Source organism: Aethalodelphis obliquidens, unplaced genomic scaffold, assembly GCF_003676395.1.
Source record: "Aethalodelphis obliquidens isolate GAN/ISIS:26980383/991018 unplaced genomic scaffold, ASM367639v1 scaffold48, whole genome shotgun sequence".
NCBI lineage: Eukaryota > Metazoa > Chordata > Mammalia > Artiodactyla > Delphinidae > Aethalodelphis > Aethalodelphis obliquidens.
In genome coordinates this window covers 8674516-8689830 of record NW_020837992.1, presented here as the reverse complement: position 1 = coordinate 8689830, position 15315 = coordinate 8674516, and the positions used below count along the sequence as shown (strand labels likewise).

Sequence of the window (15315 nt, the reverse complement as noted above, 5' to 3'; positions counted from 1 at the left end):
TGTTCATGCCAGTGTTATCTGTTATAATAGTTACATAGTTTAAGTATTATAGAAAACCATAAAGTAAGGGCACAAAATGGGAGTCATTTCCATGCAAACTTAAGTTGACTGAAGTTACCTGTCTCCAGCCCTGGGTGATGGGCAGTCTTCACCACTGGGGCTCCTTGCCATTCACAGCCGCAAACTAGAGAGAGCTAACCCGCTCCCTGGGTACCAGGTCCCCTCCCTACACAGTGCAGAGCCGCGAAGGAGGAGCAGAGGGGCTCAGTGGAGCTACTGAGGGAAAGGGAAGAGCGGGAAGCATAGCCGCCCCCGAAGCCTGATGGAGCCCCTTGGGTGGGACCTGTGAGGCGTCCTGCCTCGGCCCCCGGGAGGAAGGCAGAGGCGGGTGGCAGGGCCTGCACCTCGGCAGAGACTCCTACGTCCTGGATTGCCCTGGCCTTGTCCACTGGGAGAGCCTGCCTTGGCTGTGATCCTCTGGGCCCATCCTCTGGAGTGGACACTAGAAAACAGGCCCTCCCTGGGCCCCGCGGCTTTGGGCTGTATAGGTTGGGAGGCTGAACAGTCCTTATCCTTCTGCTGCCTGCAGCCCCTTTGTTTGCAGTGAGATGTCTGCAGAAACGTGGCTGTTTACATCCTGTTGAGTCCACGTGAAAGCATCCCAGCCAAGGGGCTCATCTGGTCCTGCTTCATCAATCTTCAGATTCTCATTTATTTTCTAGTCTCTACCTCTTGTACCCTCAATTAAATCTCGTTAGTTTTTACCACATGCCTTGCTCTGGCGCAGTTAGGGTCACCACCTTTCCAGCCTGTAGGACCCATGTCTGTTTCCTCACCGCCTGCCATATTCCCGGTGTCCAAATGTGAAGGTGATGCCTTATCTTCAGGCGGTTGTTCCCTCAGCACTCCAGTTCTGGAAAACAACTTAGGTTGGTCAGAGTACAGGCTAAGCTCCTGTACAAAAGCAAACACTCCAGACAAACACAGCGGCTGAGATAAGAGAGGGCTGTTTCCTTCTTGGGGGACGTCTGTGTGTGCGGGCAGTGCTGCCTCGCAGGATGGCCAGTGAGGGCTTCTGTCTGTCGCTCTGCCATCCCCGGGCGCCGTCTCGGTCCTCGGGGTCAGTGCTGACCCACCAGCACGTGCGTGTGCACTGCCCCATCTCGGGAAGGTGAGCAGTGGAGGGCGGGCAGTTCCCCGCTAAGGGCCTGGCGTGGGATTGTGTGAGTCACTTTCGTGCTCATTCCAGGAACTTCGTCCCATGGCCACATCTGAGGCCAGAAATGCACCTCCAGTGGGCGACTATATCCTGCTAAAATCTGCAACTGGGGAAGCAGCACTGGTTCTGCAGGAGGAAGTGGATAATGGAAACTGGGGACAGTTAGCATTCTCTGCTGCCCCTTAACCTGTCATGGAAAGGTTGAAAATAAACAGATGGGCAGAGATCTCTTGGGAAAATGCAGAAGACAGCTGCAGAAGAAGTGGAGTGGCAGTTTTACTGTCAGTTAAAATGGAATTCCAGATGCAAATGATTAAAAGAGGGCTGTTTATGTGGACAAGAGGTTCAAACTCCACTTCTCCCCACTAAGACTTAACAGCCATAAATTTTTATGTGCAAAACAGCAAAACAGCATACCCTTTGTATTCCTCAGGCAAAACCTGTTAGAAATAAAAAGTACTATCACCTTAGAGTGTTACTAACACCTCTCTCAAATTCACAGTTCAAACAGACAGAAAGTAGTAAGGATAAGAAGTGAGAATTGAATTGGCACAATTAATAAACTTAGAGTAAGTGCATGTTGTAACATTGTACCTGTCAGAATACTCTTTTCAAATCTCGGTAGAGTATTTATAAAAGTAGATGTAAAGATGTTTCTCCCCAGTTAATCTGTAAATCCAGTGTCATCACAGTTAAAAGTCCCAGTTGAATTTTTTCATGGAACTTAACAAGCTGGTTTTAAAGTACATTTAGAAGAGCATGTGGGGACTTCCCTGGTGGCGCAGTGGTCAAGAATCTGCCTGCCAACGCAGGGGCATGGGTTCGAGCCCTGGTCCAGGAAGATCCCACATGATGCGGAGCAACTAAGCCCGTGAGCCACAACTACTGAGCCTGCGCTCTAGAGCCGCGAGCCACAACTGCTGAAGCCTGCACGCCTGGAGCCCATGCTCTGCAACAAGAGAAGCCACTGCAGTGAGAAGCCTGCGCACCACAATGAAGGGTAGCCCCTGCTCGCTGCAACTAGAGAAAGCCCGTGCGCAGCACAAAGACCCAACGCAGCCAAAAATAAAAATAAATTTATTTTAAAAAATAGAGCATGTATATGGAATAACCCTGCCAGGTTTTGGGGATGGGGTGGGGAGTGATGTGGAGGGGACCTGCCCAGTCAGATACCAGAATGAGTAAACATTCAGGGGTCAAACCTGCGTCTGCCCACTGTTTGGGTAGTGAGAGTGAGATCCCTATTTCATACCATAGACAAAACTGAAAGGCAGGCATATGTGTATCTAAATGTAAAGTTTTTTAAAAAAGTGCTATGAAGAAATACAGGAGAATATTGATATAATTTTGGTTTCCCTTAGCAAGCAAAATCTAGAAGCTGTGAAGAAGATTGACAGATTTCACTACATCACCTTTAGAGCTTCATATAACAAATGGCATTAGAGCAGAGTTAATGGGAAAGTGACGAACTGGAAAAAAACAGTTGTACCTATACCAGATGGAAGTTAGTACCCTTTCTAAATAAAGAGCTTCCCCAGCACTGCCAGCCAGTGAGGCTCGTGGCGGGAGGACAGGTTGCCGTCAGGCCTGGTCCAGACGCTGTTCCTGGACGTGGGGTGGGGTGAGGAGCCCTGTGTGCCCAAGGCGAGGTCAGGACCACCCACGCGGCTCTCCCGGCTGAGACTCTGGCCTTTGTCTCCGCAGAAATCCGCCCTGATTGTGCAGGGACCCCGGGAGGTGAAGAAGCGGGAGCTGGTCTTCCTCCAGTTCCGCCTGAACCAGAGCAGCGAGGACTTCAGCGCCATCGATTACCTCCTCTTCTCTTCTTTCCAGGAGTTCCTGCAAAGGTGGCCTTTAGAGCTCAGGGCGGGCTTGCTCGACACTCCTTCTCTCATTCCGGCCGTGCTCATCCCTAGGCTGGGGCAGAGGGTGCAGGGAAGCAGGGCTGTGGATGAGCCACTGGCCTGGAGGAGGGCCTCTCCACGAGGTCAGGCGAGCCCGGTGTAGGGGGTTACGAAACGCAGCGCTGGTTGAGTCCTGGAGGGAGGTTGGTGGGGCCCACCGCTCCTGGCTGGGGCTGCCGAGGACGGGGTTTTGTGAGCCCCCTGGAGGGCAGCTCCTGCCCTGGGCCTGGCTCCCCACGGTGTCCTGGAACTGGGTCCAGCCCTGCGTGAGGGCTCAGTGCCTGTTTGCCACGCGTTTCTAACAGGAGGATGAAATGTCCTGTTCGTGGGTGGTGCCACCTCGGGGGCCCAGAGTGCTCGTGTCGTGGGCCGTGGGAGCGCTTTCGGCACAGGCCTGAGCGGGGGTGACTCAGTCCCTCCAGGTCCTGCGTGGCCCTGGGGCTCCATTTCAAGGAAGCCGGGCGGCAGCTAGGGCAGAGAGGAGGCCACTCCGCCAGCTGACGAGGCCGTGAGCTGCCACCGCCGTTCACACCCCAGCGCCCCAATCCTGCCCAGATTGGAGCCCGGGGCCTCCTCCTCGGCACCTTCTGCCACCTAGAGTTCCCTCTCCCTTCCTGCTTGAAGCTGGCCGTGTCCCCTGCCTGCCCAGCCCCTTTCTGCTCCCCTTGTGTGGGTCCTCAGTACCGCCATGCGGTTGCCACCTGCCTGTGCGCGTTATGATCCTGCCACGTCTGCACCATCCTGAGTGGGTGTTGTGGTGTCCTGCCTGGCTGAGAGCTTCCTGGGGAAGCCTCTTCCCTTCTCTGGGGCTTCAGGGAGGCTGAGGGCCAATGAGGGCACCCCAGGGCTGCTGAAACCCAGATTTCTCTGAGGCGCTGGGGGCGCGTCTGCAGAACGCGGTGCCGGCTGCTCCGGGAGCAGATGCTGGGGGTGGGTGGGTGGGAGTGGGGAGGGCTTCTCCTGCCGGGAGTCTCAGCGACCGTGCTCGTGCCTTGAGGCAGCTGACAGCTCCCCCTCCATCTGGAAGCCAAAAAGCCGGCCTTTGAGGAAGGGGGCAGTGGGCAGTGGGAGCATCCTGGTGGTACCAGCAGAGAAACCAGCTTGACGTAGGGGCTGGAGTTTGAGCCTGGCCACGTTCGAATCCTGCCTGATTAACGTGGACCTTTCTTCTCTGCCCTCCAAGCCCAGACAGGGTAGGCTTCATGCAGGCCTGCGAGAGCGCCTATTCCGGCTGGAAGTTCTCGGGCGGCTTCCGCACCTGGGTCAAGATGTCCCTGGTGAAGACTGAGGAGGAGGACGGGCGGGAGGCGGTGGAGTTCCGGCAGGAGGTAGGTGGCGCTGGGCTCGCTTCGCATGGCCACTGACTCCACCCTTGAGTGCAGGGTGGAGGGAAGCTTCGCAGAGCGGGTGACCGGTGCACAGGGTCTTTGGGGTGAGGAGGCCTTCGCCAGGATGAGAGTGGAGCCGGTGCCCGGGAGTCTGCATGTTCTTCTGCAGGCAGGGCACACCCCAGGCCCTTTCCCTTTGTCGCTGCAGCCCTCACAGTGCACACGGCGGAGTGTTTTACAGAGTGGCGCCTCATGCGGCTCAATCTGATGCCTGTTTTTATTCTGCGCTACTCCCCCGCCGCGCTCTGAGACGCTGGCGGCTGCATAAAAAAGTTGACTATTGGCAGGGCAGAGACTGGGTATGGTAGCCTCTGGAGTGTGGGGTGCGTGGTGATCCATTGGGACACAGGAGGAAAATACTAGCTTTCTTTTTGTATTAATTTTTTAAAATTAATTATTTTTGGCTGCATCGGGTCTTCGTTGCTGGGTGCAGGTTTTCTCTAGTTGTTGCGAGCGGGGGCTACTCTTCGTTGTGGTGCGCGGGCTTCTCATTGCGGTGGCTTCTCTTGTTGCGGAGCACGGGCTCTAGGCGCGCAGGCTTCAGTAGTTGAGGCATGCAGGCTTCAGTAGTTGTGGCTGGAGGGCTCTAGAGCACGGGCTCAGTAGTTGTGGCGCACGGGCTTAGTTGCTTTGTGGCATGTGGGATCATCCTGGACCAGGGCTCGAACCTGTGTCCCCTGAGTTGGCAGGCGGATTCTTAACCACTGCGCCACCAGGGAAGCCCCTCTTTTTTGTATTAATTTTTAAAACCTCATCCTTTCTCTATTTTTGAATGTTTAAAATGCATGTAACATTAGAACGATAATAGTGATGTTATGTCCTTTCTAAGAAAGTTATAAATATGTTGGCACGTGCTCAGAATTCTTTACTAATGGGAAGCCTGATCAAAAAGCTTTCAGCCCCCTGACCTGGGGCCAGGAGATAGGCCGTGATCCTGGGGGCAGCTGGAGAGGATGTTGGAAGACAGCGTGGCACCGGGGGTGGAGGGATGGAGGGACGGGACATTTTGGTTGCCTCAGCAGGGCTGGTAGGCAGTCACCACCCAAAGCAGGGCCGCACCCCTGCCTGTGGGGCTTCCACCTCTGCAGGGGTGCTGCCATCTTGCCAGCATTCCTGCCCAGGGCCCGGCCATCCCGCGTGTCGGTGGCTGGGTGCCTGCAGAGGCAGCGAGGAGACGGCTCTGTTCTCGCATCCCCTCCTCCTCCTTGGAGGTTTTCCATTTGGGCTGGACTCCGAGGGGCAGCTTTAGGAAAGGGCTGGCTTGGAGAGGGACCCACTCCAACCGACAGGGTGGATGGAAGCCGGGCTCTCGTCCGGGTCTGCCCCTCCCCACGCCGCGCTCCTAGGACGATTCCAGATTGGAGGCCTTTGGGAACAGCTTGAAGCCATTTTTCTTCAGAGGGACAGGGCTTTTTTCCTGCCTTGGGCAACGACCCTCTGGCAGTAGGTCCTTATTCGTATTTTGTAAGATAACTGTCATCTCCCGGACTTTTACGCCACACTTTTCTCCAAGAACTCCAAGTTCTTTCTCATCTGGCCCCCAAATCAGCGGAGAAAGGGAGACTCAGTGTGTTCACCTTACAGTTAGGTCTCCCCAGGCTACCCTGGCTCTCCTGGTAGCTCTAGCTGTGATCTGAAACCGGCGGGCCAGACCCCTGTGAGCCTGTGCACTGTAGAATGTTTGTGTGCCTCTCAGCATCATCTGCATTGGAAGTCTTTGGTGGGGGATGTGAACTCTTTTGAAAAAAAATTTTTAAAAAAATTTATAATGTTTTTCTATCATGTTTTAAAGTTTAAAATGCTTTTCCTGTGTGTTGTTTCATGAGAGCCTCTCTACAACTCAGTAGACAAAAAATGTCCCCCAAATGGCATTTTGTCCCCCCATTTTATGAGAGCAAAGCAGAGGCTCAGACCAGAGGATGGCCCAGCCAGACTCTGGAACCCGTCTGCTCTCCATTTCACCTCACATCCCCTGTAGAAGCTGTAAGCAGGCCTCACCAAGCACGCCTGCTCACCGTGTGTTTCCAGGGAGTGCTCAGCTGGGCAGAACTGCGAGGCTGTACTTGGTCCCTGCAGACTGGAAGGGTTGAAATACCCAGCTCTTCAGGTCAAGTATTTTGACATTTGGAATTTTTATGGCTTTTAGTTGTGAGTCTTACACAGTACTTTGAAAATGGTTTAATCAGGTACAGATACCTAGCAACAGATTTCAGTGACAATCCAAAACACCTATTGTGCACCCCAGATCCTGTCCGTTTCCTCAAAGAATGATGGAAACCAGCGTAAAGCCTTGGCTCTGGGACCAGTCTCGGGATATCGTGTAGAGGAGGGTTTTGGCTCTCTCCCTCCAAAAGATGGTGCGAGGAGAGCCGAGGTCTCAGCTCCGCTAACTGCCCTCTCCTTCCCTGTGGCCCTGGCCAGGAAGGGACGCAGAAGCGGTGTAACACTGTTTTCTCTCCTCTCTACCTAGACCAGCGTGGTTAACTACATTGACCAGAGGCCAGCGGCCGAAAAAAGTGCTCAGTTGTTTTTTGTGGTCTTTGAGTGGAAAGATCCTTTCATCCAGAAAGTCCAAGATGTGAGTATCATCTCCGATCTTGAGAGGGGACTTCCCACCCCAAGGCATGTTGGTGCATCCTTGCAGGCCGTCCTCATCTTCTGTCACAGCGCAGATTTCTGTGTCTTTTGTATTTATGACATTCATTTTCTGTATCATTTGTGTTTAATTGATCTCATCTTTAACCCTGGACTCGTCGCTGTGAATGTGAGGGCTTCGTCTTTGTTCACCGTTTATCTGGTGTCCAGCGTGGTGCTTAGTCCAGCGTAGCCACTGGGTAGTGATAGTGAATGAACTAAGTAGAAAGCATTAAGCTAATAATCTAGATTACTGCTGTTGGAAGCCGTTCTCCTTTATTGGTTCTCTGTAGGATGAGAGTCATTTTTTATTTGTCGTAAATCAGAGCAGAAAGGTACTAATCAGAACTTAAGAGAGCATCAGTTGATGCCAGGTCCCAGACTCACCGTCTCAGAAGGGGAGGGGTGATGGGACGGCTTTGCCAAAAGAACATTCATGAGACGCCACTTACCAGAGCCAGTCCCAGATCTGATACTGTTTGTTGTGTAGATCATCACAGTATGTCCTGATGTGCTCGTGGGTTGGGGGAAGACATTTCAAACCTGAGGCTCAAACAGGCAGGGTCTCTGTGATGTGGATGTGCCCCATGATCCCATCACCGCTGTTAGTCGTGGCCTGGCTGGGCTGTGTACACGTAGGCATGTGCAGACTCCCTGAATTAAGACTCCACGTGGAAGAATGAGCGCCTTCAGCTCCACACGTGAAATGTGTGATCCAACGTTTTTTAACCTACTGTGTTCAGTATGAAGTCCTATTATGGACCAAGTAAAGCCCCGAGCTCGAGGCCGACTGACTTGCGTCGTCCCTCAGCTCCACAACTGTCCTAAATGGTGGTGGTGGTCGGTGGTGGTGGTGTAACTTTCGTAAGTGAGCCTGAGGTCGCCCTGCTGAACTGGGTCTTAAAGAAGTGCTGTGTGTTTATCAAGCGGGGTACTCAGACAAGCCATGACCTCGGCCTGAAGGAGTTGCACAGTCAGTGAGAAAACAATCTGGGCTGTAAAGGACGTAATTCCAGACAGTAAGGACCCGCCAGAGGGGTTTGTGGGATAAATCTCTCTGCTCAAGTCGAGAGGGTTTTGGCTTAGTGGTCAGAGGAAGCTGCGAGGGGCCTGGAAGGATTAGTAACTCAAGGTGGGAGGAAAGCGTCCCGGGCAGGGCAAATTGGAGGGGCCCATCTGCAGGCAGGAGTCCATGAGGTGAGTGGAGGACAGGCAGTCGCTGGACTGGATGGGAGGGGAGGTGAGAGTCACTGTGAGATGGGAAGCAAACAGGAACTGACTGTACAGATGGGGTGTATAGTTGGGAGGAGGTCTGTCTCAAAGCAGGGTCAGTCACATTGTGGGTTAAGCCAGAAATTTAAAGCTCAGGACTGAGTACCTTGTTTGTGCAGAGCTTTTTGAAAAAAATGTTTTTTCTTTCAGGATCAATTTATTATAGGGAGGGATTAGTAGTTTTCTCCTCAAACTGAGCTATGGACAAAGTATGGAGTTATGGCAGTTTTAGAAACCAGTTGTTTTTCTTGTTGCCTCAATAATTGGAGGGGCTCTTTGACAATAACACTGAAAATCAAAAATGGAAGCCAACAGAGAAACATGTGTTTGTTTCTGTTTTGCAGATAATCACCGCCAATCCTTGGAACACAATCGCTCTTCTCTGTGGGGCCTTCTTGGCATTATTTAAAGCTGCAGAATTTGCCAAACTGAGTGTGAAGTGGATGATCAAAATTAGGAAGAGGTACCTTAAAAAAAGAGGTCAGGTAATGAACCACATAAGCTGAAGTCGCTTGCGTTGTTTGAAGGACTGCCCGAGTTCATGGAAGTTCTCATCACTTCTGCTTTGGTAAACCTAGCTGCCAGCAATCCTGTCCTCACTTGAAGAAACGAGCCTTGCTGGGGGCCTGCCTGTCACACTGCAGCTTCTAACTGGTCCTCAGAGAGACTGTCTAGAGCCCAATGGAACAGATCCAGTGGATGACCTTAACTGTTATTTAAGTATTTAAATTATTAATGAACATTTTTTGACATATGACATGAATAGGGTGTGTGGAGGATGGAATTAGATATAATCCAGTTTCCTGAAGGTTTTTGGAAGCTGCCTTCCTTCTCGGTTTGGTGTATAGTTAAGGTCTAACAGGATGATTAAGGCTCTGACCTTAGGTTTTTTTCTTGAGATTTTTTTAAATGGACAGGAGTGTGATTTTCTTCTCCCCCACCAGTGACTTCTTTGGGTGTGGAGGTCATGCTGTGGAACCGGTGTACCGTGTGTGAGGAACGCAAAACCCCTCACGTCTCTGGTGCCATCTGCCAGCCCCTGACACGCTCTCTTGTTTAATATTAAATGAGACTTTTTTTTAAAGCTACTAGAAAAACTAGTAATTAGATCTCTTGTGGACTGAATAGCCACCTACCTGTCTGGCTAGAATGTTGGTTGATGCAGGTGTGAGTTCGGACTGATTAACATACAAAAACACTAGGACATGTGTACATAGTAGGTGCCTACTCAGTGTATTTTGATGATTTCATTAATAGGTGAATAAAAGTTAGGTTAATACAAAAGGAATCAGTGTGCCAGTATGCATATCTGCTAAATCAATAGGCACCAGTACGCTTTCATTCCGTGACCTCCAAATAAAAGGGAGCGTGAGCCTGGACTTCCACGATGGACGGGTCTGGACTCCCGAGGTACATCATGACCACGTCCAGGGAAGGGCAAGGTGGGCAGGCGATAGATGGCAGGTGGTCAGGAAGTGACAGGAAAGCCCCATGAATAAGCTGTGTTAGCTCTTCCTGTCCTACAAACCCCCCACCCATCTGATAAAGGGGCCCTCAGGATGACCCTCAGAGCTTTCAGCCCAGCCTGTGACAGAGATGAGTAACCTCTGGGTATTTTTCACATGGTAGCCATTGGCTGATTTAAGGTTATTAAGATTATTTCCAGAGTTTTAAATTATTTACATGCCCTTTGCCTCCAAAGAGGACTTGGCAGCATTTCTTCAATTTTGTAACCCGGTTTTAGATAATTCAAAGAGAACAACTCAAGTGTATGAGTGGGGCAATTTTAATCTCATATCTAGTTAGCAGCAAGAAACTGTGGTTTTTGGTTGAATTATTAAAAGTGAACTTGTGTAAGGAAATATTCCCTATTTTTCTATGGCACAGAAGCAGGTACAAACTTTAGCCTAGGTCCTGTCTCTATAAAATCTTATTGTAAGGCAAATGCAAAGCCAGGCATTAAAGCTTACGTTAACAGCACTGAAAAACAGGTATGTGTATTTTTAAATTCTCTCTAAAGATGACACACCACTTTAATATTAAATAGCTAACAAAATTTGCTCCAATGAACATATTAAAACTGTACTTCCTGTACTGTAGAAAGTTGAGAGACCTCTTGAACGTGCTTTCAAGTAAGCAGCTAATTAATTAGGAAGTGGGCATTTCTAGCTCTCTCTTCCACAACAGCTGTTAGCTGCAGCCTGCCAGAATCTACTCTGAATGTATGCCTAGACCGTCCACAAAATAGACATTTAGACCCAACCGTCTCTTCTGGGGAGGCTGGGGCTTGCCTTTTGCTGTGTTCTGTAGCAGGGTCACCCTTTCCTTCTCCGTGTGCTGCCCCCCCGTTGTCAGTGATCCCGGCCGGCCTTAGGTGAGTGTACAGCATCTGGCAAGAGCACTGGGCCTGGACGGCTGAGGTGCCGGCCATTTGAGAGCATCGTAAGATAGGAGCAACGTCCCGAAAGGAAGAGGAGTTTCTCCTGGTCTCACGGCGAGCAGAACGAGGTGCTTTCACGGTGACCTAGGAATAGTGTGCTAGAGTTGTTTTTCGTGGATGTGAAAGAGTAGAAGCAGACACCAGTAGTTGAAAACTTTGTAACGATCTCCCTGCCCCCATAAAAAACACTGCTGTTATTACTTATTATAGATTTTGAGATTTATCCTCCTAGGTCTATTTCATTTTATTATTTTATTTTGGCCGCAGCATGTGGATCTTAGTTCCCTGACCAGGGATCGAACCCGGGCCCTTGGCAGTGAAAGCATGGAGTCCTAACCACTGGACCACCAGGGAAATCCCATGGGTCTATTTCCATTAAAACTATGTACATATGTACACACATTTAAGGTAAGTTAAACCCATCCTCCAAACATAAAGGGACATGAAGGAAGATGGAAGGATATCCTAGAACTTAGAATTTTATGTGAAAATTCTATACAACAGATATACTTTGGTAAATGGCTAGAACACTCGACTCTGGCACACAGTCTTCCTCGTCTTTAACTGGTGTACAACCTGCAATTTGCCTTAAAATTTTCTCTATATACACGTATGTATGTACGTACGTACGTACGTATATATGTATGAATGAAGGGGGGCAGGCTTCTTCTGAGCACCTAACCTTAGTGCTGAAAAAAAGCAAAGTCGACGTAAGGCAAAATACAAACATAGATTTATTAAATGCTGCTCAATCCCCCAATAAAGATCTTCCATTACAAAACAGTTTTCCACACAACTGCAAGTTAAGAGATTGGAATGGTACTCTGATAACAAAATGTGAGAAAATACTTGACCAAGTAGAAACATATACGACTTCTCTATAGTCAGCTTTTTCAGAACCCTACAGAGGAAGCCTACTGCATTTCCTTTACACAAAGCCAGGCAGTGACAATGAGCGCTCTGCATCACCACACCGTGGGACTCAAAGCCTCCATCCCTGCATCAGGAGGTACTGGAGAAGGGCAGGTTGTGAGGACTGGAAAGGCCCTGCCTTCAGCCTTTGGGAGGAAGAGGAGGAATGAACTGAGAGGCAGGCTGTGTTCACGGCACTGCCCCCACTAATCTGTGCTCAGCGCTCTGGGGAGCTGCAGATGAAGGGGGATGTCCATAAGGATCGATCTGAAGAATTTGGTTTACGTTCCCAGCTTTTATTTATAATTTGTGCTTTAGAAAGCCTGGAAATTTAAGGTTTTGCTCAAATTCCAGAGTACAGTAATATCTCTCTGTGAAGGAAGGCTTAGGGGCAAGTAATTCCCTCCGTCATATTTCTGGGAGAGATGAAGGGAAGGATAAGAATTACACCTTAGTTTTACTTTAGGAAAGTCTTTGTCCTGGGATGTAACTAAGGTCTGCAGCAATGTGAAAGCACGTTATCAAAGGGAAAAATACACAGAGCAGACTCTACTGTATCTATGTGCAACACAACCCAGACAGAATTCAAGTCATGATTCTTACCACTCCCGTAATGATTTCACTCATATCACAGATGATAAAGCTCATTCATTTCTGTGAAACTTCAGAAGAGGGACACAAATCAATGATTAGACAAAGGTTACAATATACTATGGCCATGATATAGCACAGAGCTATGTTGAGTCCATATATTTTTTTTCATTTACAGTTGCCAGAAAAAAAATTGGCCTTTTAATTATACTGATGAGGTTTCATAATTTTTACATATTTCAGAAAAGTGTACAAAACCACCTATCCAACGGAGGTGGAAGGCTTTTTTCATTCATCAGTTGTATTGCTGAGAATACTGTGCATGTTGTAAGCACTGTTCTGCTTTTCTAGAGCTTTCTTCAGCTTTAGCTCCTCCAATTTTTTCCATAATTCTTCACGTTCCAATTCCTTCTTTTTCTCCCTGTAAATCAAGACTTTTGCAGTTAGAAACTTTTATTTCAGAGCTTGAAGAAACATGCTGTTTGGCAGTTGGCTGGAGAACAGACTGTTCACTCACATTTCACTTAAATCCCTCTACTAAAGCATTTGAGACTGTATATTACCTAGAGCACCGCGTTACTCATCTTCATCTCCTGAGAGTAATACCACATCCGTGTGGCTCCTGTACTGACTGAAAGCTAACGTTCGCCTTCCCTCCCTGCATTTTATCACCACCACCACCACCACGACTGTGGCATCTGTGCTTTATGGTTGGCAAAGTACTTAGTCACCCCCTGCAGTAAACCCCTTGCAGTGGGGTCTTGCCGACAGACTGAAGGGCTGGCCACGAGTCAGCCTGGAGCCGTTTCCAGGTGGAAGCCATATCCTTTTGGCTCCACGTCGCTAGCTGCCAACCAGTCTGTGTCTTACTATGTCTTGTCTCCTGCATGTCAGAAGGAGACTTTAAAGTTTGAATAACCTCTCTAAAAAAGCAAAACTCAAAATATGCTGCTTCAACTACTTAATTTCAGTTCTAAAGAGAACATTTCTGAATAACTTGGACCAAACTATTCTGAAGGGCTATATGAACATGTGAAAAAACCATGGGCTTACCGTTCTGCAGTTACATATGTTTTAAGGGGACAAAAGTGCTGATTTACGCAGCCAGTAAGATATAATGATCGCTCTTAGTTATGTGAAATACGCATTTTTCAAATATAAGTTTCATATGATCCTAGTCATTTTTCCTTCTTCACATTGCTTCCTGGGACTCAAACTATGTACCTAATTTCTATTCCTGCCTGAAAGGTGCTATTTAAAAGAAATAATGCATTGAGTTAGTTACTGATGGACTAGGATGGCCTTGAAGAAGAGAGATCCTTTCTCTACTTGCCACCAGAAAACCAGGACTAGGAACTTACAGTCAAAATAGATCAGCTTTTCCAAACAGAAGAGTCAATACACTTATTAGAAATAAATAGGCTCAGGTACAGCAGTTATTGAAACTGAAATAAATATATGAGAAGGAAGTGATTTTTAGATTATTTTGTAGTAATTTATGAAATTTTCAAAAAGAGGTAATCACTAAGCCAAGTTCCTAAATGCTAATGTGTGTGACCATTTATTCACTAAAATATATATTGCAAGGAACAAAGTATCAGTAATAGTACTCAGCCACAGAAATATCCTTATATGAGTCTCCCCTTCCCCAAAGGGAACTATACTGACTTTAAAATACCAGTTTGTTAAAATGTGAAGCTTAAAAACTATCAAGTTATTGTGCAGGGAACAGATGAAGAATAAGCTCACTATGGACGCCCATGTGGACAAAAGCAATTCTCCTAAATGTGAAAATAATTATGTAAAATAGTATTTAAAATCCAGCATAAATTGTATTTCACAATGCAGATGTTATCATACTGATAAAGTCTAAGGCTCAGAATGAGATAAACAGAATTTATGATCCACATTAAAATCATAATCTAACCATTAGGAGTTTACCTGGAAATGACTTTAAAGTACTTATTAGAGACATTCAAATTGAAATGCTAAATGTAAATGGCTTTTTTCTTTTTTGAATTTTATTTTATACAGCAGGTTCTTATTAATTATCTATTTTATACGTGTTAGTGTATATATGTCAATCCCAATCTCTCAATTCATCCTACTGCAGCAATTGGCTTCTTAAACATAATTTTAACTTAGAATACCTTATTGGACTCAATCACATTCAACTAATCTAAAATGTACAGATAAGTCTATAAATGAAAATGTCAAATACCTTTGTCTTTCAGCTTTGTATGAACTAGTAAGATCATCGAAAAGCTTGCCGTTCATCTCCATGAGGGTTTTCAGCACATTGTACACCAGTGCTACAATGGTCCTAAAATGAAAACAAGCCAGTGCTGGGTTACTGATGCTACTAACAGATGGGAAATGTAACACTATCATCTCTGAAATGGGTTGGATGCTAGCTGACTCAGTCAATCCATTTTAGAGCTGACAAACTGAAGTTCAAGAAGTTTAGTAATTTGCTCAAGGTCACACAGCCAGTGGTAGTAGAGATGGTCGGTCTGATTCCAAAACTCCTTCCATGATACAGTCCTTCCCACTGTATCATGCTTAGATTAAACCCTAAACATGTTATGGTCAGCTTCCTGTCTGCTCTAGAGTCTACTATCACAAACCCTGAGTAACAGCATTAAAAGAAATTTGAAAAAGATCCAATTACCGTAACTTGTAAGAAGAAAAGTAAAACACAGGATAAGGGTGTTACAGAATTTAGAATGTATGCAATCTAAACATCACTGATGTGACCTTGAGCACTGAAGCTTCCCCCTGGGCTAAGCCAGCTATGGAGGTGAGACTGGATACTGGCAGCACACAGTCGCCTGTGCATCCTCTGCAGATGTTGGGTTGGTCTCCCCAACAGGGTTTAACCACACACTAGTACAGAATGTCACACCAGACAGTCCCTAGATTTGCAATTCTAAGTTGAAATTAAGAACATACAGG

General features: G+C 47.7%; 2 protein-coding genes across 2 annotated transcripts in view; one reads left to right on the top strand and one right to left on the bottom strand.

The window, feature by feature from the left end:
- Positions 1 to 10405, top strand: part of PACC1 (proton activated chloride channel 1) — a 41302-nt gene extending 30897 nt beyond the window's left edge. Inside the window, exons 5-8 of the mRNA XM_027082935.1 lie at positions 2924 to 3066; positions 4307 to 4451; positions 6982 to 7089; positions 8762 to 10405. Of these exons, the coding sequence (XP_026938736.1) occupies positions 2924 to 3066; positions 4307 to 4451; positions 6982 to 7089; positions 8762 to 8923 (558 nt within the window). The 3' untranslated portion in view covers positions 8924 to 10405. The remainder of the gene's footprint in view (positions 1 to 2923; positions 3067 to 4306; positions 4452 to 6981; positions 7090 to 8761) is intronic.
- Positions 10406 to 11568: 1163 nt separating this feature from the next.
- The window catches only part of PPP2R5A (protein phosphatase 2 regulatory subunit B'alpha), a 95455-nt gene continuing 91708 nt past the window's right edge, over positions 11569 to 15315 (bottom strand). Inside the window, exons 12-13 of the mRNA XM_027082934.1 lie at positions 14582 to 14683; positions 11569 to 12781 (exon numbers count right to left, since the gene is read on the bottom strand). Of these exons, the coding sequence (XP_026938735.1) occupies positions 12649 to 12781; positions 14582 to 14683 (235 nt within the window). The 3' untranslated portion in view covers positions 11569 to 12648. The remainder of the gene's footprint in view (positions 12782 to 14581; positions 14684 to 15315) is intronic.